At 38.4% G+C, this 26,985-nt stretch overlaps 1 protein-coding gene across 4 annotated transcripts in view; it reads right to left on the reverse strand.

Moving 5' to 3' along the window:
• Positions 1-26,985, reverse strand: part of TNIK (TRAF2 and NCK interacting kinase) — a 381,644-nt gene that overhangs the window by 136,561 nt on the left and 218,098 nt on the right. For all 4 annotated transcript variants that reach the window (XM_081301723.1, XM_081301721.1, XM_081301722.1 and 1 more), the window contains exon 4: positions 12,723-12,848. In XM_081301723.1, coding sequence (XP_081157849.1) covers positions 12,723-12,848 — 126 coding nt within the window. The remainder of the gene's footprint in view (positions 1-12,722; positions 12,849-26,985) is intronic.

Raw genomic sequence — 26,985 nt, forward strand, 5'->3', positions numbered from 1 at the left:
TACAACCAAATAGAAGAATTTGGTGTGAGAAGGAGTAAGTTTTCAGACAAGTTAAAAATAGGAGAAGAGAAGCCAGGCATGGTGGCACATACCAACTGTAATCCCAGAGACTCGGGAGGTTGAGTTAGGTGTATCACAAGTTCAAAGCCAGCCCCAAGCAACTTAGTGAGACCCCAAGCAACATAGTGAGACCCTGTCTCAAAATAAAAAAATAAAAAGGAGCAGGGGTAGCTTAGCAGTTGAGTGCCCCTGCATTAACTCCCTAGTACTTAAAAAAAAGAAAAAGAAAAGGAAAAGAGAAATACTAGCCTTAGAGCATTTGGGAATAAGCATCTTGGTAGTGAAGAATTTTGAGGCGTGCTCAGTGTAAATAGGAACATTGGCTGAAAATTAACCTAAAAAAGGAACTAAAAGTTTTACTTAGACCATTAGCAAAATAACTTGGGACATACGTGAAGTCCTTTTGCTAAGATGAAAAGCAGTTTAAACACAATTCTAATGAAATTCTTTGTGGGTAGAAGAAGGAATTGGTTGTCTCATTATTGTCAAGGAATCATCCATTAATTTAGGTGTAGCATAAAATCTGTTGATATCTGGGCATCTTATGTTTTGTCTCTGTAGGTCACGCAACTGCGACACCTGGCAGATTGTTTATAATTATTCTTCCTACCATTTCAGGCACTCCTGTATTGACTAAATTCAACCTTTAGAAATCTTCTATTCACAAATAATGAGATTCAAACACTTCTCCAGATGAGTGACCTAGCTTCTACCTATGAAGGGAGTTCTTCACTCATAAAAGAGAAGATCACTGATTAAAAACATTTTTTTTTAAAAAAAGGGAAAATCTCATTTCTGGTACATAGAACTAAGAGAAAATTTAATTAACTATTCAAAGGCTCTGCTACAGGTGGTCGAATTTTTAATAGTGTTACCTGTAGCCCCTTACTTTTAAATGGTAAAACAATAAAAAATGAAGTAGGCGTGGTTTTTGCCAAGCCAAGATGCCACAGCAATTTAAATCTAAACTATGGCAGATTTCAGTTTGGGGGTTCTGGCCAATGGCAATGCAGATTCTAGAAAGGGTCTCTATTTGGGTTTGAAATGAGTTCACATCTTAGTTCATCTCGGTGGCTTTTCTGGATGGTCTTTCACAAACCTGGGCAAGTACTGCAAGAGCGTGAGGTTGAGGATGAAGGGGAGACGAGAGACTGATGGGGCCTCTGGTACAAAGTGGAGTGGCATGTGTCCTGCTAGCAGCTGGCAGACTGTTCTAACATATTGCTGCTATTTAGGATTTCAGGATCAATATTTTTAGATCATTTGATTTTTCAAACTTTTCAAGAAATCCAGACTTTTGTGTGAAACTGCTCAATTTTTCTAATGTTGGCATAATTAAAACCCTATTACCTTCTGTGAACCAAATTAAACATATTTGGCCTCTGTGTGCCAGTTTGCCAACTCAGACCTAGTCCAACATCACCATTTTATCTATCTATCTATCTATCTATCTATCTATCTATCTATCTATCTATCTATCTATCTTTGGTACTGAGGATTGAACTCAGGGACCCTCCACCACTCACTGAGCCACATCCCCAACCCTATTTTGTATTTTTTTTAAGACAGGGTCTCACTGAGTTGCTTAGCACCTTTGCTTTAGTGCTGAGGCTGGCTTTGAACTCGTGATCCTCCTGCCTCAGCCTCCTGAGAAGCTGGAATTACAGGCATGCACCACCATGCCTGGCTATCAAAATCATCATTTTTATCCGGTAAAAACCAAATGCCAGAGACACTTGCCTCTGCCAAGGCTAGAAAACAGGTCTCTGGATTCTCAGGCTAGGTTGCAGCTAACTGCTAGAACATTTCTCAAAAGCATACAATATAATTTCCTGACTCCTGTTCTGCAAGACTGCAGCATTACAATATAGTTAAAGGCATATTGAACCATTACACTGTGATAACCTGTGATATTTTGATCACTGTGTATTTAGGAAGCTAATTAGAAATGTATTTGCTTTTATAAGACATTATGGCCTGTGATTGTTATGGTGGTATCAAAAGAGAAAGCAAAAGAAGGTAGATTTTGTGCTTTCATTTTAGAGAAATTAGTCCATTTAATTGATAGTATTTCTCACTCCTGCTATCTGATCGGCATATAGCAAAACAGGACAGCCTCCCTGCCCTGAGATCAGCAGAACGAGATGGTAATGTTGTGTGTCAGAGTTCGACTTGTTTCTCAGAGATCAGAATCTTTATTGAAAGAGCTCTCTTTTTTGATTTCCGGATCAGGCCCTGAGCAGTTGATAAAGGAGAATCACTTGGCCATTATCAGAAGTAGTTGTGTTTCTACAAAGAGCTGGTACTAAACAAGAGTTTATCTCCACAGTGAGACTGATAGAATTCACACAGATTATATTTCAATCAGACACCTGAAATAGCACATACATTGGCTAGAGAGATATTGCAAACTTCTGTCCCCCAGTCACAGCCAAAGAAATATCTGGGGAGTATATTTTATGTAGACTGAACACAGGGAATAAATGTTAGAAAGCACTGGTCTTAGTGGCATAAACTATGTCTCTATATGATCCATAATAATATTTTTATATCAACATAATCCTAACAAAATACTAATAGTCCAAAGAGTCAACTAACTGTGACCTTTGCAATTATTTGTTGAAAGATTCTCAAAAGGTTTAATGTAATTCTCATAATGTATTTCTTAGACTATACAGCAGTCTTAGTAGTAATAGCTAACAGGTCCTACTACCCTCTTTGAATGGCAGGGAAACTGAGGAATGAAGATTAAAAGTGAAGTTAAAACAAGTTTATTTATACAAAAAGCTTCAATTCCACTCAACACCAACCTTTGATTTCAAAACCATCTTTTATGATCGAAAGGAGAAAAATGTAGGGTTTAAGGGCTTGATTCTGACATCAGACAGCTGGGGTTGGCTACACACTGGCTCCATCATTGACAAGCTCTGGGCTTGGGAAAACTTCCTAACTTCTCTGAGCCTCACTTCTTCATTTGTAGAGTGGAGATAATAGTCATGCATTTGTGAGTGGCTACAAAGATCTAATGAAATAATATGACAATGTTAGCAAACATGATCCTTGGCATATTGATAAGAAGGTGACAAATATTATGCACCACTGTCCTCAGTCACGGAAAACCCAAATTCCAGTGAGTTCTAAATTGTAATAATACACACGATTATACTCTGTAACCAAATTCCCATCAAATTTGTAATCTGATATTAATTTCTTATTATGTTTCAACACTGCCTTTGCAATTTCAAAATTACTCCTTAGTCTGTTATCACACAGAATTGCAACCAGGAAAAAAAAAAGGGGGGACTTTCTTGCCTCTATGAGGCTGTTCCTAGCTTTTATCTCATCTGTAGTGGTACATAGACTACTGGACAATTGCTAGCAGAGATGGTCAGAACAGCCCTGTGCATGAACAGATTCACTTCCAGGCTCTTGGTTCCCAGCAACCAAAGCCATCTCCATGGGAAGAGCAATTGATCAAGGTGAGAACTGGCAAGTTGAGACTCCTGTTTTCAGGGTATAAGACCTCTCAATCTCCCTTTAATCCCACACAGATGCAAATAGGCTCACTGCTTTTTCCAAAGACCAACATGAAAATGGACTGAAGATTTTGCTCATTGGAAAAAAACAAAACAACCTTCCATTGCCTTTCATAGAATTTCAGATCAAGCTAACCTGTCACATTTTAAGAGTCTGCATTCTGGACCTACATCATACATTAGTGAGCTTTGAGGTCCTGTGAAATCTATTAATTTCACCAGGAACCAGAAAAAGAATGACAACTGAATTTCCTGCCAATTTAAAAAAAAAAATCTCAAGATTAGGAAAATGGTGAAAATGAATGAGTTCTACCCTGCTTGATTACCCTTCTCCTTCCCTCAACCAACAACTTGCATATAAATATCTGTATCTATTATGGTTTAGATGTGGTGTCCCTCAAAAGCTCAAAAGACAATGCTAAGAAGGTTTGGAAGAGAAATGATTGGGTTACAGATTTAGCCTAAGGGGATTAACTAAGTGGTAACTGGAGATTGGTGGGGCGTGGCTATGAGGTATAAATTTGTATCTGGAGAGTGGATTCTCTTTCGTTCTGCTTTCTGATCACTATGTGCGCAGTTTCCCTCTGCCACTCTTCCACCATGATGTTCTACCTCACCTCGAGCCCTGAGGAATGGAGCCTGCTGTCTATGGATTGCGACCTTTAAAACCATAAGCCTCCAAATAAACTCTTCCTCCTCTACAATGTTTTGGCCGGGTCCATTAATCACAGCAGAGAAGAAAGCTGAATAAAACAATATCCAAGAAAATCAACTATCTTTCTTGGCCCAGCTCACAAAAGGAATGAATTAATGGTTAGAAGTGACTCATCTAGAAACAGCTGCACTGCTTCAGATAATAAGTTGGAAGGTGGTCCCAAAGAACTACAGTCCTGACCAAATGAAAATGCTTTCCACAGATAGCATAAAAATAGCTATCATTCTCTGTCTGTTGTCCATAATGCTGCAATGAACATGGGTGTGCAGATGTCTCTTGGATATACTGATTTCATTTCTTTGGGATATAAACCAGAGTGGAATTGCTAGATGATCTGGCAGTTCTATTTCCAATGTTTTGAGGCACCCCATATACTGAGGGATGGCCAGTATTTTGAGACATCATATTTCCATAAAGACTATACTAATTTACATTCCCACCAGCAGCATACTTGGGTTCCCTTTTCTCCATATCCTTGCCAACATGATGCAATTTTTGTTTGTCAATTATACTTCAATAAAACCAGCGGTAGGGCAGGATAGGGACTGGGGCATACTTCAGTGGTAAAGCACTGCTTACCATGTATGAGGCTCTGGGTTCCTTCAAACCTCAGCACTGTAAAACACAAGAACAAGAACAACCACAAAAAACCCTCAAGATAGTGGTTTCCCTTGAGCTGTTGATTAGGAAGAAACATAAGGGATCCTCCATGGTGCTGGCAATGAATTAGGGAAAAATAACTATCATTTTCTATGTGTCATCTACTACAACTCATGGCAATATGAGATCACGGCTAAACTGGTGGATTCTTTTTAAAAAAAAAAAAAAACAGATACAGCATTTTATACTTTTATTTTATTTACTCATTTTTATGTGGTGCCGAGGATCAAACCCATGGCCTCACACATGCTAGGCAAGCACTCCACCACTGAGTCACAAACTCAGCCCCTAAACTGGTAGATTCTTGACAATATAGAAGTCCTTTGGGAAAACAAAGACATTTCAACTAATGCCACCTCATTATGTCCTGTTGAACTTGCAGGCCTACCGGAACCTGTTCTTGAAAGCACCTGTAGCAGCAATATCACTTCCATGGAGAAATGCTTTTTTTTTTTTTTTCCTCAACATAATATTGCTCTGTATTTCCCAACTGCTGAGGACGATGCAAAGGTGCAAGAGGCACAGTCGTCCGTATTTCTCAGAGATCTGACTGTCATTATGAGGAGCGAGGACAGCCCAACAAGAAGCAAGAAAAAAAAAAAAAAAAAGAGAGAGCAGCAGGAAGTGGTTTAGATACCATATTCATGAGAAAGACCAGAAAAAAGTAGACAAGAAAGAGACAATGTTTTAAAAATTAAATTAATGAACTTACTATCCAGGAGTAAATATTTTTCCAATCCATCAGTATTATTTCAGACATATCAACTATATCAATATGGTATTTTCTTTTTTCTTTTGTTTTTTAGAAAATTGTGAATAATCATCCATTTATAAATATAGATCTTCATCAATTAATTCCTTGCATCATGTCTCTTAAATGATTTCCTATTGGTTAACTTGTTCATTCAACTTTGATTGGTTGCCCCAATATTTATTTAGGATGCATTTTTGTAGGTGGAAATACTGGTTCAAAAATAAACCACTTTCCTTTTAATGTTTTTTTAATTGTAGTTGGACACAATACCTTTATTTTGTTTATTTATTTTTATTTGGTGCTGAAGATCAAACCCAGCGCCTTGTACATGCTAGGCCAGTGCTCTACCACTGAGCCACAATCCCAGTCCAAGCACATTCTTTAAAGACATCTCAGTCTCCAAATATCTGCATGTCTGTATGCATACATATGTGCATGTATGTGTTGTGACTGTGTGCATCTGTGTGTGCTCAGTTGCACTTTAATTAAGTTGTACCAATATCCATATTCAAGCAGTGTTTATATGTGTTCATTTAAAAATAATTGCAATGTACTAGGTAAAAAATGGTTATCAAACCTTCATTTCTATTACATTTATATTATTAGTAACAATAACATTTTAAAAACATATTTTTTGGTAACTGACATTTCTTACTTTTTTAGTTACTGTCTTGTCCTTAACTCAATCTTTCTCTGAGTAGTTTCCTATTTTTTTTCTTTTGATTTGTGAAAATTCTTCATCTCTGAAAGCTACTAAATTCTTTGCTCACTGTATCTGAAATAAATGTTTTTCCTAAATTAGTTACTTGAATTTTTATTTTTAGGTATTGGGAAATTTTTTAAAATGTTCATCATCAAATCCATCGAAATTTTCTTGTTGTCATTGATTTCACTTTAGAAATTTATTTTTATAAATTTATAAGTTCATTTTCTCCTGCTACTTTTACATTTTTAATCTTCACATCCATATCTTCTTACATTTAGAGGCCATAATTAAAATCTAATGTAACCTTTTCAGAAATCACATAAAATATTTTATAAAATCAGTGATTACACAAAACAAATGTGTTCATTCCAAAGTTGTGTTTTGTTTTGTTTTTTAATTTTAAATTTGGAGATGACTCTTACAGATGAAAAACAAAATGTCTCAGCAGCTCTTTTCACTTCCAAAGGTGGAGTATTCAATACCAAATGACATGAAAATCTTGGTCTTCTCAGCCACACTGCAAATGCCATAGGTAACTTCTATCCAAGTCTGAGCCCTTTAAGAATTATCCATGAAATAGTCACCACTGGGGGCTGGGGATGTGGCTCAAGCGATAGCGCGCTTGCCTTGCATGTGCGAGGCGCTGGGTTTGATCCTCAGCACCACATACAAATAAAATAAAGATGTTGTGTCCACCAAAAACTAAAAAGTAAATATTAAAAAAAAAATTCTCTCTCTCTCTCTTTAAAAAAAAAAATAGTCACCACTGGAGCCTCAGGGTTTAGCACAGGCTTTTAGTAGGCACATGATAATTCAGTGAATTTTGTGTGTTAGGTTCATACCAAGACCTCTGGAAGATGAGCAAGACAGGAAGTGTGTAAAAGGGTGTTTTAGAGTCACTAATAGCATCATGTGCGATGAACTGAAATTTAAAACAGGGAAGTAGATTAAGTAGAAAGCTGCAGCACAGTCTAGGCTTCCACCAAAAGTCCCCTACTAGAAGGGGTGATTATAAAACTGCAAAGGGAAAGTCAAACCACCACGATGGCTTTTCAAGTCAGCTGAAGGGCTAAATGAATAACATTTCCTATGACGGAAATGAGGAAGGTGAGAAGAAGATGATGTAGACCAGGCAGAGCAGCAACAAGAAGTCGTGGTTCTGGTACCAAACCTGTTGAAATTCTTATTGGTGGGCCTGTCAATCAGAGCTCTCTTATAGACTCTCAAAGATCCAGGACTAGGGTACTTAGCTAAGTGGACTGGGGATGCAGGAGAGGAAACATTTGCAAAATCCCTACAGTGGGGTCAGACACTACTATGCTAGGTATTTTACTTATCAAAATTTTTTTTTATTATTAGTTGTTCAAAACATTACATAGCTCTTGACATATCATATTTCATACACTTGATTCAACTGGGTTATGAACTCCCTTACTTATCAAATTGTAATTTATATTACAGAATTATCCACATTTTAGTCATAGAATTCTGTATCCAGCAAAATTAAGCTTCAGGTATGACAATGAAATAAAAAGTTTTCATGATAAACAAAAGTTAAAAGAATTTTGCAGCCAGAAAACCAGCATTGCAAAGCATTTTGAGCAAAATACTACACGAGGAAGAAATGAAAAACAATAACCAAAACCATCAGTGGGAAGTGCCTCGGTAAAGACAGAGGGCGAGGGGAAAGATAATCATGGAAAAACAAACAGCGATATAGGCTGGTATCATGGATTAAAAAAACAAATCCAACAATATGCTGCCTCCAGGAGACACATCTGATTGGAAAAGACATACACAGGCTGAAGGTGAAAGGAGGGAAAAAAATATACCACGCACACGGTCCTCGTAAGCAAGCAGGGGTGGCCATCCTCATATCGAATAAAATCAACTTCAAGACTAAGTTAATCAAAAGGGATAAAGAAGGACATTATATACTGTTAAAAGGAACCATTCACCAACAAGACATAACAATTATCAATATTTATGCACCAAATAATGGGGCTGCGACATTCATAAAACAAATTCTCCTCAAGTTCGAGAATCAAATAGACCACAACACAATAATTATGGGTGACTTCAACACACCTCTCTCACCATTGGACAGATCATCCAAACAAAAGTTGAATAAAGAAACTATAGAACTCAATACCACAATCAATAACCTAGACTTAACTGACATATATAGAATATATCAACCATCATCAAATGGATATACTTTTTTCTCAGCAGCACATAGATCCTTCTCAAAAATAGACTATATATTATGCCATAGGGCAACCCACAGTAAATATAAAGGGGTGGAGATAATACCTTGCATTTTATCTGATCATAATGGAATGAAACTGGAAATCAATGATAAAAGAAGGAAGGAAAATCCTACATCACATGGAAAATGAACAATATGTTACTGAATGATCATTGGGTTACAGAAGACATAAAGGAGGAAATCAAAAAATTCTTAGAGATAAATGAAAATACAGACACAACATATCGGAATCTATGGGACACAATGAAAGCAGTGTTTAAGAGGGAAATTCATCGCCTGGTGGTCATTCCTCAAAAAAAGAAAAAACCAACAAATAAATGAGCTCACACTTCATCTCAAAGCCCTAGAAAAGGAAGAGCAAAATAACAGCAAATGTAGAAGAAGGCAAGAAATAATTAAAATCAGAGCGGAAATCAATGAAATTGAAACAAAAGAAACTATTGAAAAAATTAACAAAACTAAAAGTTGGTTCTTCGAAAAAATAAATAAGATCAACAGACCTTTAGCCATGCTAACGAAGAGAAGAAGAGAGAGAACTCAAATTACTAACATATGGGATGAAAAAGGCAATATCACAACAGATGCTACAGAAATACAGAAGACAATTAGAAATTATTTTGAAAACCTATATTCCAATAAAATAGAAGATAGTGAAGACATCGATAAACTTCTTAAGTCATATGATTTGTCCAGACTGAGTCAGGAGGATACACACAATTTGAACAGACCAATATCAATGGATGAAATTGAAGAAGCAATCAAAAGACTACCAACCAAGAAAAGCCCAAGACCGGATGGGTATACAGCGGAGTTTTACAAAACCTTTAAAGAAGAATTAATACCAATACTTTTCAAGTTATTTCAGGAAATAGAAAAAGAGGGAGCTCTTCCAAATTCATTCTATGAGGCCAACATCACCCTGATTCCGAAACCAGACAAAGACACCTCAAAGAAAGAAAACTACAGACCAATATCTCTAATGAACCTAGATGCAAAAATCCTCAATAAAATTCTGGCGAATCGAATACAAAAACACATCAAAAAAATTGTGCACCATGATCAAGTAGGATTCATCCCTGGGATGCAAGGATGGTTCAATATACGGAAATCAATAAATGTTATTCACGACATCAATACACTTAAAGATAAGAACCATATGATCATCTCGATAGACGCAGAGAAAGCATTCCACAAAGTACAGCATCCCTTTATGTTCAAAACATTAGAAAAACTAGGGATAACAGGAACTTACCTTGACATTGTAAAAGCTATGTATGCTAAGCCTCAGGCTAGCATCATTCTAAATGGACAAAAGTTGAAGGCATTCCCTCTAAAATCTGGAACAAGACAGGGATGCCCTCTCTCACCACTTCTATTTAATTTAGTCCTTGAAATACTAGCCAGAGCAATTAGACAGACAAAAGAAATTAAAGGCATAAAAATAGGAAAAGAAGAACTTAAATTATCACTATTTGCGGATGACATGATCCTATACCTAGAAGACCCAAAAGGATCTACAAAGAAACTACTAGAACTAATAAATGAATTCAGCAAAGTGGCAGGATATAAAATCAACACGCATAAATCAAAGGCATTTCTGTATATCAGCGACAAAACTTCTGAAACGGAAATGAGGAAAAACACTCCATTCACAATAGCCTCAAAAAAAATAAAATACTTGGGAATCAACCTAACAAAAGAGGTGAAAGATTTATACAATGAAAACTACAGAACCCTAAAGAGAGAAGTAGAAGAAGATCTTAGGAGATGGAAAAATATACCCTGTTCATGGATAGGCAGAACTAACATTATCAAAATGGAGATATTACCAAAAGTTCTCTATAGGTTTAATGCAATACCAATCAAAATCCCAACGGCATTTCTTGTAGAAATAGATAAAGCAATCATGAAATTCATATGGAAAAATAAAAGACCCAGAATAACAAAAGCAATTCTAAGCAGGAAGTGTGAATCAGGCGGTATAGCGATACCAGATTTCAAACTATATTACAGAGCAATAGTGACAAAAACAGCATGGTACTGGTACCAAAACAGGCGGGTGGACCAATGGTATAGAATAGAGGACACAGAGACTAATCCACAAAGTTACAACTATCTTATATTTGATAAAGGGGCTAAAAGCATGCAATGGAGGAAGGATAGCATCTTCAACAAATGGTGTTGGGAAAACTGGAAATCCATATGCAACAAAATGAAACTGAATCCCTTTCTCTCGCCATGCACAAAAGTTAACTCAAAATGGATCAAGGAGCTTGATATCAAATCAGAGACTCTGCGTCTGATAGAAGAAAAAGTTGGCTCCGATCTACATATTGTGGGGTCGGGTTCCAAATTCCTTATTAGGACACCCATAGCACAAGAGTTAATAACAAGAATCAACAAATGGGACGTACTTAAACTAAAAAGCTTTTTCTCAGCAAGAGAAACAATAAGAGAGGTAAATAGGGAGTCTACATGCTGGGAACAAATTTTTACTCCTCACACTTCAGATAGAGCCCTAATATCCAGAGTATACAAAGAACTCAAAAAATTAGACAATAAGATAACAAATAACCCAATCAACAAATGGGCCAAGGATCTGAACAGACACTTCTCAGAGGAGGATATACAATCAATCAACAAGTACATGAAAAAATGCTCTCCATCTCTAGCAGTCAGAGAAATGCAAATCAAAACCACCCTAAGATACCATCTCACTCCAGTAAGATTGGCAGCCACTATGAAGTCCAACAACAACAAGTGCTGGCGAGGATGTGGAGAAAAGGGTACACTTGTACATTGTTGGTGGGACTGCAAATTGGTGCGGCCAATTTGGAAAGCAGTATGGAGATTCCTGGGAAAGCTGGGAATGGAACCACCATTTGACCCTGCTATTGCCCTTCTTGGACTATTCCCTGAAGACCTTAAAAGAGCATGCTACAGGGATACTGCCACGTCGATGTTCATAGCAGCACAATTCACAATAGCTAGACTGTGGAACCAACCCAGATGCCCTTCAATAGATGAATGGATTAAAAAATGTGGCATCTATACACAATGGAGTACTATGCAGCAATAAAAAATGACAAAATCATAGAATTTGCAGGGAAATGGATGGCACTAGAGCAGATTATGCTTAGTGAAGGTAGCCAATCCCTAAAAAACAAATACCAAATGTCTTCTTTGATATAATGAGAGCAATTATGAACAGAGTAGGGAGGAAGAGCAGGAAGAAAAGATTAACTTTAAACAGAGACATGAGATGGGAGGGAAAGAGAGAGAAAAGGGAAATTGCATGGAAATGAAGGGAGACCCTCATTGCTATACAAAATTACATATAAGAGGTTGTGAGGGGAATGGGAAAATTAAGAAGGAGAGAAATGAATTACTGTAGATGGGGTAGAGAGAGAAGATGTGAGGGAAGGGGAGGGGGATAGTAGGGGATAGGAAAGGTAGCAGAATACAACACTCACTAATATGGCAGTATGTAAAAATCTGGATGTGTAACCGACATGATTCTGCAATCTGTATTTGGGGTAAAATTGGGGGTTCATAACCCACTTCAATCTAATGTATGAAATATGATATGTCAAGAGCTTTGTAATGTTGTGAACAACCAATAAAAAAAAAAAACTATAGTTTTATCATGTAAGAAATTAGAATGCTATTTACCTCAATGAATTGAAATAAATTATATAATTCATAAACAGTAAATAGCATGGTACCTAAAATATAATTAAATGTAATAAAGAAGTATTGATTAGTAATGGGTTAAAAAAAAACAGAATTAACAACCATCTTTGGGGATGGTCTCTATTAAAGGATAGAGGATTTAAAGATATTGAAAAGATGAAATGGTGTTCACGAAAATGGGAAAAAAAAACTCAAAAACACAATATTTTGGAAACCACGAGGCTAACGGCTTCATATTTGAAGGTACTTAATCAAGTCTAGTAATGATAATGGAGAAATGGGCCCATTTGGCACTGAATGTTCTTCACATAATAAAAGAAACGACTTACCCAAAGTTGGTCATCCATGCCTGGAGGATTCTTTTTGATAAAAGCACCATAGTATGTAGCAATATTCCGGTGATGAGAATATTTCTTCAACATGTTAATTTCTTGCTTGATTTCTTCCTCTTCATCCTAGAACAGTAAAGAATCTGTCATGAAAATCCATGGTCTATAGTGGAATTCCATCCTTCAAACCATGGATATCCACTAAACTATGGTAAGTTCCTTATTAACGTCTTTTCTTTCAGGCGATAAAAGAGCATAATTATTATTTCTGACTAAAATGAAAAAGTTTACAAAACCACACAACGGTGGCCCAAAGGGGTCTTCTTTTAGTCCAGCTAACAGGCATTGCACGTAATCAGCTGGGGATAAAAAAGAAACCTGACTTCTTCACCTGGAGGAGATGAAGGTGGTCAGGCTGTTAGACAGTCCATACTAGGCCTCTGGAACTAGGCCCAATGAGCTACTATCACTGGTCACATCTGCTACGGGAAAGGTTCAGAAAAGCGAAAGAGAAAAACACAGGCTCTCAGATTTAAATTTGGTTAGGTTCATTTTCTTTGAAGCCTGCCTTTATTGAAGTGCCTGAGTGAAGGTGATGAAAGTCAGAAGGGAAAAGGAGCAAAGTAAGTTCTCGGGATCTGAGGAAGTTCACAAAGCAGGAGTACCCACATCACCTTCAGGAAACTCAACATGAAAAGGAAAGGGGAGATGTGGTGGGGCCCAGGATGTAAAAGGAGACAACTCCCCTACAGAGTTAGTTTCCTGATATTCAAGTTTCATTCATTTTGAGTTTCAACTTGGAAAATCTACCAAAATTCCTGGTGGAGAGTGTGTGTTCTCTCCTAATTTTACTTTACGGATGGGTACATATCAGTTGGACTGAGAAGTAAGTGTTTTTATTTGGAGGTTGTTATAAAAGTCTTCTGCCTCAAGATAATTATTTTAGATGCCGTCTTAAAAGGGGACTATTCCTCCATGTAAGATGTTACAGTGCCATGATTGAAAGACCTGCCTGGTATGTCCCCTGTCTGCACTGTCAGTCCCTCCCAGCTGCCTGGCCTCCTTCCAGTGTATCTGGGGCCTTCTGTGGTCTCCCACGTGTGATGTCTTCTTTCCTTCTTCTTCCTCTTCTTTTCCACACACCATTCCTGATTGAGTTAAGTTGACACCCAGAGATGTCGTCCTGATTCTATCAAGCAACGTCCTGTTCCCCGACTACATGTTGTCACAGCCCACTACTGTTCTTCATGTTGAAATGCAGCTCCCTGTGCCAAAATCGCCCTGTTGCTTACTCTCTTCTCCATAGAAAGGCCTCTTCCACTTCAGATCTCAGTTCTAGAGTTCCTACTGGCCAAGCTGCCTGATCTAACAATCTTAGTTCTAGCCACAGGAATTACGATGCATCTCCCTTGCAGTAACTATCAGAAGTGCCACTCCTACAAGTCTGCAGCAACCGTGTGCCCAGGAATCCTGACTGTGTTTGTCTCTCTGTCCCATCTCAAGCACCCAGCAAAGTGCCTGTGAACAAAAGTGAATATAAGAAAGAAGACCTGCAAAGGGTCCAACACTTAGAGCAAGACTAGTGATGTTCAAAGAACCAACAGGAATAGAAGGAGGACAGTGGGAGAATGCTAACATTTCCTGACCAAACAAAAGTGTTAGTGAAAGAAAATGAAGATTGCAAACCCAGGAGAACTAAAGCATATTACACACCACGAGACACAACTAAATCGAACACCAGGTGATCTCAAAATAGAACATATGATAGGGATGCTGAGCTAACGAGGTGCATGTGGCCCCAGCACTGACGAAGAGAGCTGAAGTCAGAGGAGCTGGGATGGTGGCTGAGGGCATTACTGGCACACTGCTGACCCACGCATCTTCCCTGCAGTAGTGGGAAACCACCCACGCCTTCGCTGCAGGCCGACGGGAAGAATGACCTTCACATATCTTCCATTTGTGGAAGGGTCCGGGCAGCACACCACAAAAGCCTTACTACAGTGTGCATCAGCTATTTTAAACTCGCAGTGTGGAGCCAAATAATTGTGCATGAATGTGAGATGCGAGCAGATGTACTTTGGGGAAGCCTAAGTAGAAGGGGAGAAAACCAACTTGACGGTTTCTGTGGAGAGCACGGCCCCATCACTGACAGCTGCTTTGATTAAAAAGGCAACTACATGAGGCACTGAAAGAAAGAGATCACTTTCTAACAGCAGCTGACAGTCTTGGCTTCAGCCATCCTTAGTGAGAAGGCAGGCAGGTTCCACAAGTATTTGTTTCCTGCCTCTTGGGTGCTCTGCAAGATGGTGGGTGATGTGCCCTAAACAAGCTTACTGTATCATTAAGAAAATTAAGAGCTTATGAAAGAGCCAAAAAAACAGTGTAATTTAGTATGGAATTAAGTCTACAATAAATAGTGTTGGAGGTCGCTATAAAGTCAGTACATTCTCTATCACTTTGCAAAGGTAAACTGAGGCAATTAGGAACATGCAGGAAATATATGCATTGATTTTGGGGTTAGAAAGATGGGGGTGGGGGTTAGCATATGCATGGCTCTGGGTTTGATCACTAACACCGCAAAAAGAAAAAGAAAGAAAGAAAGATGGGGGTGGGAAGGTAGGCACATGTTGTAAGAGCTCAGGAAAGTAACCTACCTTTTTGGAGCCTAAGTTTTCTCATCTATATTGAAATACAGATATTATAAGTCCCAGTTTTTTGAGATAATTAAATAAGATGAAAGTTACAAAGTGTAATACAAAATAAACATCATTGTTAATGTTCTCAACTAAAGTAAATAAACAAAAAAAAGGTAGGAGGGCAGGAATGCTAGTCACTTGAATTTCAAGTTTAAACTGCATTGTTTCCAAACACAGTTATGGAACATTGGGTCATGGTCATGTAGCTCCAACAGTCAATTTTGATCTTGACCTTCTATGGCCCAGTAAGTGAGCATGCAATTTATCAGGGCTCCAGGGACCCTATTTATCCAGATTTCTAGTCCGAGGCACTAATGGCAGTTAGTGATTCAGTGAAACAGGGAGGATCTTACTAGAGATGACAAGAATTCATTTAACCATGACACAAATGGTCCAGCCAGTCACAATATGGCCCATTGAGGGAAATGAGTTAGAATGTTTCCAAGAGAACAACTGAGGCTAGAATTAGACTAAATAGTCTTAGAAGAAGAGTCATCAGCTATTGTGTAAGTATTCCTATAACTTAATTATTAGGCACAGGGACAAGATTACTGAGAAGCTACCACATAACAAAAAAAATAGTGGAACCAAGTTGTCTGAAATTTAAAAAGAAGAGTAATTATAATAAGCCAAGTCCAGTACTTTAGGAAGATCTATTACTTCAACCAAAAGACTTCAAAATCAATTCTGATTTATTGTGTTAACTTTAGGCACGACATTTAAACTCTAATGTCAAGTTATTTTCAGCTGTAAATGGGAATAAGAAACTTGTTGAAGTCCCTCTGAGGCTTAGAAACGATGCAGTTCTTACTGAATTATAGCTTTAGAATCAACATAAAGGAGCTTTGAGGGTTTTTTTTTTCTTTATTTGTTTGCCCTTAAGATCATGGGAATCTGCTTATTTTTTAGTATTGGTGGTAGACGGAGGGAAAAAATGGCTGATATTTGACTGTCCCCAACAAAGGTGGCAGCTAATACTTTTCTTAAAATGGGGTTTGGCCACATGACTTGCTTTGACCAGCAGGACATTAACAAATGTCCTGCAGCAGAGACACGGGAGGCACTTGTGCTTTGGGGATGGCCCTCTACTGCTTACAAAAAATCCTTCCAGCATGTAGGAACTGGCCTCCAGAGGATGAGAAACTATGCAAAGAGATGGCAACTTTCAAATGAAAACAAACTGGTGATTCTAGGCCAGGCTTTCAAGCTGGTGCCAACCTCTGATGGTAACATGATGCTCAGACTATGTTCATAAAGTATAGCCAAAGCCAACCGGACATAATGTTCATTGTATACCATGGGTTGTGTATGCACTATCTCATTTAATACTCAACACAGCTCTATGGCGTCAGTGTTTCCTTTTTAAAGCATATTTTGTATTTGTTCTGATTCGTTCTAGATGACAGTAGAATGCTTTTTGACACATTATATATAAATGCAGTGTGAATTCTCATTCATCTGGTGGTACATGATGTAGTTACAAAATCATATGTGCACATAGGGTAATGATGTCTTTTCATTCTACTGTCATTCGTACCCCCATGCCTCCTCCCCTTCCTTCTCTCCCCTCTATCTAGCTGCAATCTCTTTATTCTCTCCCCACCCCTTAGTATGAATAAGCATCCACATAACAGAAAACATTCGGCCTTTGGTTCTTTGGGATTAGCTTATTTCACTTAACATAATATTCTCCAGTTCCATCCATTTACTGGCAAATGCCATAATTTCATTCTTCTTTAAGGCTGAGTAATATTCTTTAGTGTATATATACCACAGTTTCTTTATTCATTCATTTGTTGAAGGGCACCTAGGTTGGTTCCATAGTTTAGCTATTGTGAATTGAGCTGCTATAATCATCGATGCTGCATCACCGAAAAGTATGCTGTTTTTAAGTCCTTTGGGTATAAAGCTAGGAGTGGAATAACTGATGGTTACATTGCAAGTTTTCTTAGGAATCCCCATACTGGTTTCCGTAGTGGTTGCACCAATTTGCAGTCCAACCAGCAATGTATGAGTGTACCTTTTTCCCCACATCCTCACCAACATTTATTGTTGCTTGTGTTCTTGATAATTGCCATTTGATGTCAGTGTTTTCAATGATCTGATTTTACAAATGAGGAAAATGAGTCTCAGTTACTTCCTTAAATTCACTCAATTTAAATGTTAAAGCTCAGATCTAATTCCAGATCTGTCAGACTCCAAAACCAGTAACTCTATGCAGAAAACTCCTATATAGAAGGGCAATTACCCACGATGTCTAAAACCAAAGAGCTCATATGAAGAGTTTAGGAGAGACTTAAGTCAGGGGTGAAGAGAACCCTGACATTTGTGCTCCAGTTAAAAGAGCCTGTTAGCATACAACAGAACTTGTTTATGCTTAATTTCAAGGAATAAAAGATGGAGTTTTAAGTTTCATATCTATTATATAGGGAAACACATTCTAAGTACCCACAATATGCCAGAATTTAAAAGTGGAATTAATCAGACATTTAATATTACTGTGTCCTATGACAAAAAGTTTGCCCAACACTTAACTCTTGATCCATGGAACAACAATAAACCTATGTTATTCCTATAACAATCCAAGAGACTGATCATCATTAAGTCCAGACTCGTAAATGCTTTACCCTATAAGTGTGCAAACTTGGGACACTGGCTAGAACTTTCTCTTTCATGGTAGCAGTTGCTGTTAGGCAGGTGTTTGTGTTAACATATCTATCATTCTAACCTTCAGCATTGACTGAATGTGACAAAAATGTGAAGATAATTTATTGTTCAAGGATCATAGAGGACTAGGATTTAAGGAGATTATCTCTATCACTCAGAAAGTGGTCTTAAAATTTTTTTGTAATAATCTGTTGTAGTGAAATTCTTGATAGAAATTTTATTCAGGATGATAATCTATAGCAGACAAAAGCTAATTTTAAATCAATAAACATTCACTTTTATAGCTTTAATTGTATAATATTTACTTACACAGTAACGAGGGACTGCTTTAGTGACTATAAAATTAGAATTTATAAAAGAAATTTAAAGTCATGTATTTGCTTGTATGTCAACTAATTTTTGGTTTTGTTTCAGTTTGAAGGCAAAGAGAAAAATCTCCATTTCCTGAGATAAGTAGTTGTAAATGGTAAAAGCTGTTTTTAGAGTTCACCCTGAAATTTCAGTAGTAACTTCATACTAAATGACATTCTGCATGTGAATGGGGTGACCTAGCATCCAAATTAAGAGGCAGGCATTTTCTAATGTAGTCAAAGTTGATACCTAACAAACGATTTGAGGTCTGCTTTTTAAATCACAGTTTAATGTTAAAATACATTAGAAAATAAATGAAAATTAAGCACCTGTGAATCACCAAAAATTCAAGGTAGGGTTATGTACTTGCAATCTATATTTTTACAAAGCTGAGAAACAAGCCCAGAGTGGCTCATAAGTTGCCTAATTCTGCACCTCTTCATTGCAGCATTGACAACTAAGGACTTTGCCATGACATTCTGCAGGCAGCAATGGATTTGTTGTATGTATTCATCCTAAGCTCAATGAATTCATTAAACAAATATTTACTAAATGCCAACTCTATCCTAGGCATAATGCTCAGTGCTAATAACATAGTAATATAACCATGAGCATAATAGATTCAAGCTCTGCCAAAATGAAACTTTCTGGAGTCTAGTGGGAGACAAAGATGTACAACAAAGAATGATATAGATGTATGCAAAATTACTGCCATGAGACATATGTAGTAGCTGATCTCACTGGACCCAAGAATTGCGAGTTCGAGTTGAGTTCTGAATTCCATGTGGAAGTCATCCACTGAGGGACAGGAAAGAGAAAGCATGATATCTAAAATTGGGGAAGGAATCATTTTTCTTGGAGAAAACAGCACATGCCACGGCCCTGTAGCTGCAGGGGGATTGCATACAACTTCCTAAGATGGGTCATTGTGCCAGAGGAAGAAAAACGAACTGTCTACAAGAGGCCCAGTAACTAACAGCAATGTGCCTTGCACACCATGTCTGCCATATCTAATGCTTTGTAACTATATTTACTTCTTACACTAACTTTATCAAAGAAGTGATTTTACTCACATTTCTAGATATGGAAAAGAGAAAGTTAAGCAATATGCCCAGGGTAAGAGGACCATGAAGTGTCAAAAGTAGAGCTCTGGAAGAGACTGATCATTGGGCCAACCTTCACTCTCTTACTTAGAGGAACGCATAATGAAGTAGGATGTGTATCTTTCTCATACCAAAGCCTCTACTGAAGCATAAAAGAAAACCATGAATTAAACAAATAAAAAGATCTAAACTCAAGTGACCCAGAAGTAAACCAATTGTAACCCCAGGATGATGTCATTCATTTGGCTAAAGTCCACCAATAATGAGATAGTTTATATCCTCAAAGATCCTGAACCTACAATTCAGGTAAAAGGCCACAGGGATTGGAATGAATTGTGTTTTCTAACAGCAAAGATAATGTAATTGATCATGTCTCACTCTGTGACTTTGGTTATCAGGAGAAATAACTACCAAGTTATCTGAACACCCAAAGATTCCAAGCACCCCAACTTCTTAAGCCAATTTCCTCATCTGCATGCTCTGAACCTCACGAGGGACTGAAAGCTTTAAATAAAATCTTGACCAAATGTTTGGAGATATATGAACAAAAGGCACCAATGAGTACAAACACTATGATGCAAAAATATTTTCTGTGGTCTGCAATTTGGATTTTACTTTCATCTGGCTTTCAACTCTTTATATTTCATGTTTATATGTACATAATCATTTTGTGTAGCACCTACTATGGGCCAGGTTCTACGTTAGCAAGCTCTGCAGGGGAGACCATGGTGGAACAAACACAGCTTCTGTTCCTGGCTTTAGAGCTCATGGAAATCAGTAGGCTTTAAATGATGGAGGACTTTTCATAAGGTCCAGACCAAAGAAGAGCTTAAGTCATCAGGAAGAAAGCCAAAATATTGACAAGGAAGTCAAGCCACAAAAAAGAAACAAACCAACCCCACAAAACAATAAATCTCAATAAGAGAAAGCCCAGAAAAGAAAGGGGGCAGACCCATGAGGTGGAGAAGTGTGGACAGTACAAAGGAGGGAATGGGCCTCCAGAGGAGACCCCTACAGTCCATAGTGGAGGAACTCTCCTGTATTCTGCATCTGAGCACCCAAGAATTCCAAGCACCCCAACTTCTTGAGCCAATGTCCTCATCTGCATGCTTCTGAACCTCACAAGGGACTGAGAGCTTTAAAATAAAATTTTAACCAAATGTTTGGAGATATATGAACAAAAGACACCAACGAATACAAACCATTATGATGCAAAAATCTTTTTTTAAAACAAGTTCGAATCTTTATTAGTTTAGAGGTATGGATAGTAGCTCCCAGGTCCATGTGTTTGTTTTTAAGCAATCTCCCTAACATGTAAGCATACACACAGAACAAGCCCAATATCCAGGCCATACACCAGCACACACGAATGTGCAAAGACCCAGACACACACAAGCCACCAAAGGGGTATAATCTGCATGCAAGGTAAGGACAGATGCTGAAGTGTGCACAGAGTGGGCAGCTCAGTCTGCTCATTTTTAGAACTCTAGAAGCTTTCCAAGTTGTACATGGAGTACAGCATACATAGCTGAAGCACCGGAAATAGCCCCAAAGGTGCAGAGTTTCACGGAGACAAAAAGACATTTTATCTTTGTTCTGTGAAAAGTTCTTATTTCTGTGCTTTATCCGAATGTTCTGCCTGCTAGACATGTCTGAACAGCCCCAAAGGGGAAGTTCTGAGGTGGTCTCTGCAAACGAGGAGTTCAAGAGAGGATTCCCAGGCTGTGCTGAACCTACCTGAGGGGCAGGCTCCCACCTGTGGAGAGCCCCCCTCCCCACCACTAACCAAGGTCTGCCCATGCTGTAGATCTCACCTAGGGGTCACTGTTATAGTGTAAATGTGAGATGTCCCCCAAAAGCTCATGTATGAGATAATGCAAGAAGGTTCAGGGATGAAATATTTGGGTTATGAGAGCCTTCACCCAATCAGTGCATTAATTCCCTGACAGGGATTAACTGAGTGGTAACTGAAGGCAGGTAGGGTGTGGCAGGAGGAGGTGGGTCCCTTGGTGGGTGCCTTTGGGGTTTATATTTTGTCCTTGTTTGAGCATAACTCGCTCTCTGCTTCCTGGTGCTATGTTCCCTGCGTCTTTCTTCTCCCACTCTTTGGCCATGATGTTCTGCCTCACCCCCAGCCCTGAGGACCAGAGGTGGCCATCTATGGACGAAGACCTCTGAAACTGTGAGTCCCCAAATAAACGTTTCCTCCTTCATGGCGGGTCTTTCGGTTCCAGCGGTGAAAAAGCTGACTAAAACAGTTGCTTTCTCAGAGAACATTTTCTGACCACCCAGCTAAATTAGTTTTCTCTTAAAATTCTTCCTTGATCCTCTGTACACTCCTTGAAAGCAAACCAGAACTCTGATGAAGTTACTGTCTCACTGTCAAATGCTTTTCACACGTTGGAATAGAAGATTCCAGAAGATGGTGCCCGTTTCTGTCTTGTTCATTTCTATCACCTTGTAGTTCAGCATTCCCATTCACTTATTTTCGATGAGTGAAAAGATGAAATCCTTTTTGTGATTCTGGTCTTCAGCTTTCCAGAGAGAATCTAGCCCTACTGTCTTTCCTGGATCCTTCCTGGGTACTTATATTTTAATACAGACATTCTATTCAGGGTAGGACTAACAACCCTGTGACTGAGATGGAGAGACAGATCAAGTCTATTTACACATATTAACAATTAACTCACACAGGTATGGCACGAAGCATAGTTCTAAAGACCACACACACGTAGCTGCAGAGTTGCAATGGATACTCTAGAATCCCCTTCATTCCTATGACCTGTCCCGCTCAGTCAGTCTCTGTATCTTGCCAAGACTCATCATTAAAACCATGTATTAAGGATGTATTACTATATGTCAGATACTAGATAGCATGTCTCTCTTTAGTCTCAGAACAAGCTTACCATATTTGTATACTCATCTAACACAAGAAAACTGAGAGAGGCTCAAAAAGGTTAAGAAATCTATGCAAGGTCATAATCAGTAAGGGGAAGAGTGGGATGTGAACCAGCTCTGCCTGAATCTGAAGGTCACGCTCTGGAGACTCCTCCCATCTCTTATCCTATGAGACCACTGTGGTAAGTGTGGATACACCCTGCCAGACTGCACTTGAACTGTGCCTCTGCCATTTCCTCATGATGGGGCTTCAGTGAGTTGCTTTCAATTCCTCCTTTGTAAAATGGATATAATAACAATATTCCTTTGAGGGGAGTTGTTGGAAAGATCATATGAGTTAATACACACTGAACACTAAGAGCAATAGCACTTGGCATATAATAAGCACTCAATTGATGTTAGCCATTTTTATTTTGGCCATGGCAACTGTTGTTAGCATTAATAGTATCATTATGGGTTGTGCTACTACTATTCACTCCATGGAACTCCTTCCCATGGGAGGGATGAAACAAAAGTACTTGAAGCACTGTGTCCCCTTGACTCTACCACATGATCCAGGAAGGGAAGATTTTTTTTTTTCTTTTTGTCCAATTTTAGCAAACATCCACTAAGCCCTTTAACATAAGCAAAGCACCCTATGTATGACAGGCTACTGGGAGAAGGCCACATCCTTACTCTTCAATAAGAGATGGAGACTGCTCCTGGGCTTCACCTACAACAATTCAGTAAGACAAAAGCCTGAACTCACAAACGGGGCTTAAGACAGATCCTTCTAGCAGGCAAAATGCAACCATGTGACTCTGCTGCTGTTCAATCTCTGGCCCTGCACTGGCTGCCGCAGTGGTTTGGGGAAAAGGGCCAGTACTAAGGCCTCCTAACCCCAGTAAAGCAATCAAACAAACCAACCTGTATGTCTCTTTTATATATTGGGTTTCCCCAAGACTATTTGATCAAAGTGGTGTATGGGAAAAAAAAATGAAAACCTTGTAAACTCCTTGTTACAGTATTCAATTCTTTCATGACCTGGTCATGATTTGTCTGGATTTTTCTTGTATCAATTTCTTGTTGGCAGTTTTCAACACCAAAACTAAGCTGTGTACAGCTTTCAGAACATGTTTCTTCAGCCTCCATGCCTTGGCACATCCTGTGTCCTTTGGCCAGAAATTTATTTCCTTGGTTACTCTCCAGGGCTGGCAGTAAAGACTACCCTATCAAACCTGATAAGTAACCTTCTTTATGTGTTTTGTAACTTTATTGCAAAAGGTATAACTTTCCTTTAAAACATTTATAGTCAAGTTGTGTTATCATGAGCTCCTCTGCAGGCAAAGGATCATTTGTTCATCTTTAAATTTTCCTTGTCTGTCATCAGGTAGGTGTTTAGTAGATGTTTGCTGAATAAACCCATCAAAAAGGAATCACACTAAATGAAACGCTAAATACCACTCTATATTAATTGAAGGCCTATAGCAATGTGGCTGACAGGATGAAGTTAAACTTCTCAGGCTGAAATATTCACCGTACCCCAGAAGAGCCATGTAACATGGAGCAAGATACTTAATATGTTCTGTTTCCACATCTCTAAAATGGGATTAATAACAGAACCCATTGTGTAGGTTGTTGAGGGTATTAAATGGATTCATATACACAAAGTATTTCAAGAAGTTCTACTGTATAATAATCACTCCATCAATGTTAGCTATCATAATTATTATTTTTGTCTAGATATAAAAAAGTGGACAAGAGACAATTTACTTAAGGACCAAATCTGATTTCTGCACATCCATAGCACCCTGCCCACTCATTCCTGCAATAGTTCTCGGGTTTTTCTCTGAGGGATCAGTTCTCCCTAACTCTTAGTCCCTGTGTAGATTCCAGAACCAGGCAGCTAACCCAGATCTGGCTAAAAAGAATCACAGACTGGTTCAGGGTTGGGGACATGACCCAAGTGAGGCCACGGATACTCAGATTGACACTTGTGCTGGGACTAATGACAATGAGGTCATGAGAACATGAGCCTGGAGCTGGGGGTGGGAAGAAAGCAGAGCCCAGAGATGGACAAAGACAAAATTTCCCATCATATCATGTGACTTCCTGGATCCTGCTGAATTTTTGTGAGCATGTGTTTGTTTGTTTTAATGTATACAAGCCAGTAAGTTCCATTTCAGCTTCATCAGTTTGAGGAAAGTTTTGGCACCCCCCCCCCACACACACACACTCCAAAGTGTTCTGAGTAATGTAATCATAACCAGTAATCATAAAGGTAAAAGCTTACAATACTAAGTAATTATTTCACTAAGTCTTATGTGTACTTTAGGTTTTCTTTGTAAAGGGACTAGCTTATTCAGGGATTTTTTATTCAAATGAAAATGGGGATTAGTTAAAAGATTATTAAAGAACCACAGGCTCTTCACACTTGGTGTCCAGAAAAGAGTTAATACAAGATCCAGGAAAAGGATCTCTAACTCTAGGATGTGTGGGCCTTCTTAAGGAGCTTATAGAAAAGACAGATTCAGAGGCTGCACCCTCTGCAGCAGGCGCAGGTATCTGACCAGTACCACTGAGGTTGGAAGTCTGATTCCTTTTAGCTGTTGTAGATAAATCTAGAGAACACAAATCCAGCAGGGAAGGAAGCTCCATAAAGCAATGAAATGGAGAGAATTTCATAATGATTTGGGGAACTAAAAGAACTTCTAAACCAAGGCCAAGAGTAAGCAGTAATTCTGAAGCAAATGCCGACCAATTTGTAAGGGCCTCAGCTCTCAGGCTGGAAGGATAAAGGCACTGTATCTAATTCTCTCTGTGGCTGCTTTCTATAAAAAAGGAAGTGACATTGAATAGCAACAATAATTTAAAAATTAATTTCAAGCTATGACTTCATAAATTTCATTAAAATAAACTATAGTAGTGTGTAGTAAGTCACAGCATACAATCAACAAAGATGATCTTTGAGAATTCATCTCAGTTTTTAACAGAGCAGCTATAATGAGCACAATTACGATAATTGGTAAGAAGCTTTTGCAGCATTCCATCGTACACAAAAGACAACGTGGAAAAATGGAGTTGCTTGTTTTACAAAGGCCACATGAATTTCACAAAGGAAATCTTATGTTGACTGTGATACGTAAGGGGATGATACAAAAGTCACCTGATGCCCATCAGACACCATGGACATAAGAAAACCATTTCCTGGTGTGTATCCATGTTTGCCTTTGTTCAAAATCAGTGGTTAAATAATAGTCAATAATGTCATTATCCCAGAAACTTCCCTGGCTTTCTGAACAGGGGTTTTCCAACAGAGTTGAACCCAAATACTATAAAGCATCCATTGTACATAATGGGTTGACACTCCCAGGCATGTAAAATGGTGTTAGTATTGTACCAGCCTTGGGAAAACTGAGAAAGTAACTCTCAAATAATTTTCTGTAGAATTTCGCTATGTAATGAAACCCAGTTTAGAAGGGCTGACCCTCCTTGATCTGAACATACACACTCTAGGATAAACTATTGGGTAACTTTTTTTTTTTTTTTTTTTTTAGCTCTAAGCAAGTGGTTCTCTGAACAATTTAAATCCTCACCAATAGAACCAGAAACTGGAAAAGTAATATTCAATGTTCTCAAGTCAAACTTTGTACATCAACAACATTGTGCACTGAGATGAATGATGATGTCAGTGAAACGCAAATGTAGTTCTGCAGAGCCACACAACAGAACTTAATCTACAGCATGAATGTCTTGGATTCCATCCACAGCCATTAGTTGTTAAACTGCCAAGCACATCTCATTATGTGGAGATCTGGTTCAATCCAAGGAAAACACAGTAGTATGACTTCAGCAAAATTGCAAAACAAACTCTGATATGTTCTGTGGTTGGGTTTTTGTTAAAGATTTACAAAATGATAATGGGTTTCAAGGCAAAGGCTTATAGTATCTGGATTTGATTTTGGTGTCAGACCCTGCTAAGTCCCAAATATCCACTCCCCCTTCATTTCTGACCTACATAACTTATATTTTTAATAGGACACATTGGTAGACTAAAAAGACTACATTTCCCAAGCTCCTTTGCAACTAAATATAGCTAATGGAAACAGAAGCAATGATGTTGTATCCAAGTAGAAAAGATTTCCCTGGAATGGGCTCTTTCTGCATCCTTGAGTTCACCCACCATTTTTTGTTTTTGCAGTCACTGAGTATGATCAATGGAAATCCAACAACCATCTTGAACCACAGAGTGACATTAAAAAGGGGAGCTTTGTGCTAGAATGACAGGGCAGAAAGATAAGTACTTTCTCTTCTCCACCACACTGCTGCCACACATCCCTGGACTGTCAACTTTCAGATCTCTTGAAAGAGTAATACTCTTCTACATCCTTTACCCTCTGTCTCAAATGGGAGAGCATAACCCTAATTAATATAATCCACATGCAATTTCTTTTTTAGTCAAGGCAAAGTGAATTCAAAACCTAATTGAGATTAAATATTTGAACTGATTTGTAACCTCTGCAACTGGAATAAGTTCTTAAGACAAGCAAAAAGAAGTAGAACTTCAAC

Source organism: Spermophilus citellus (genome assembly GCF_964194105.1).
Source record: "Spermophilus citellus genome assembly, chromosome: 7".
NCBI lineage: Eukaryota > Metazoa > Chordata > Mammalia > Rodentia > Sciuridae > Spermophilus > Spermophilus citellus.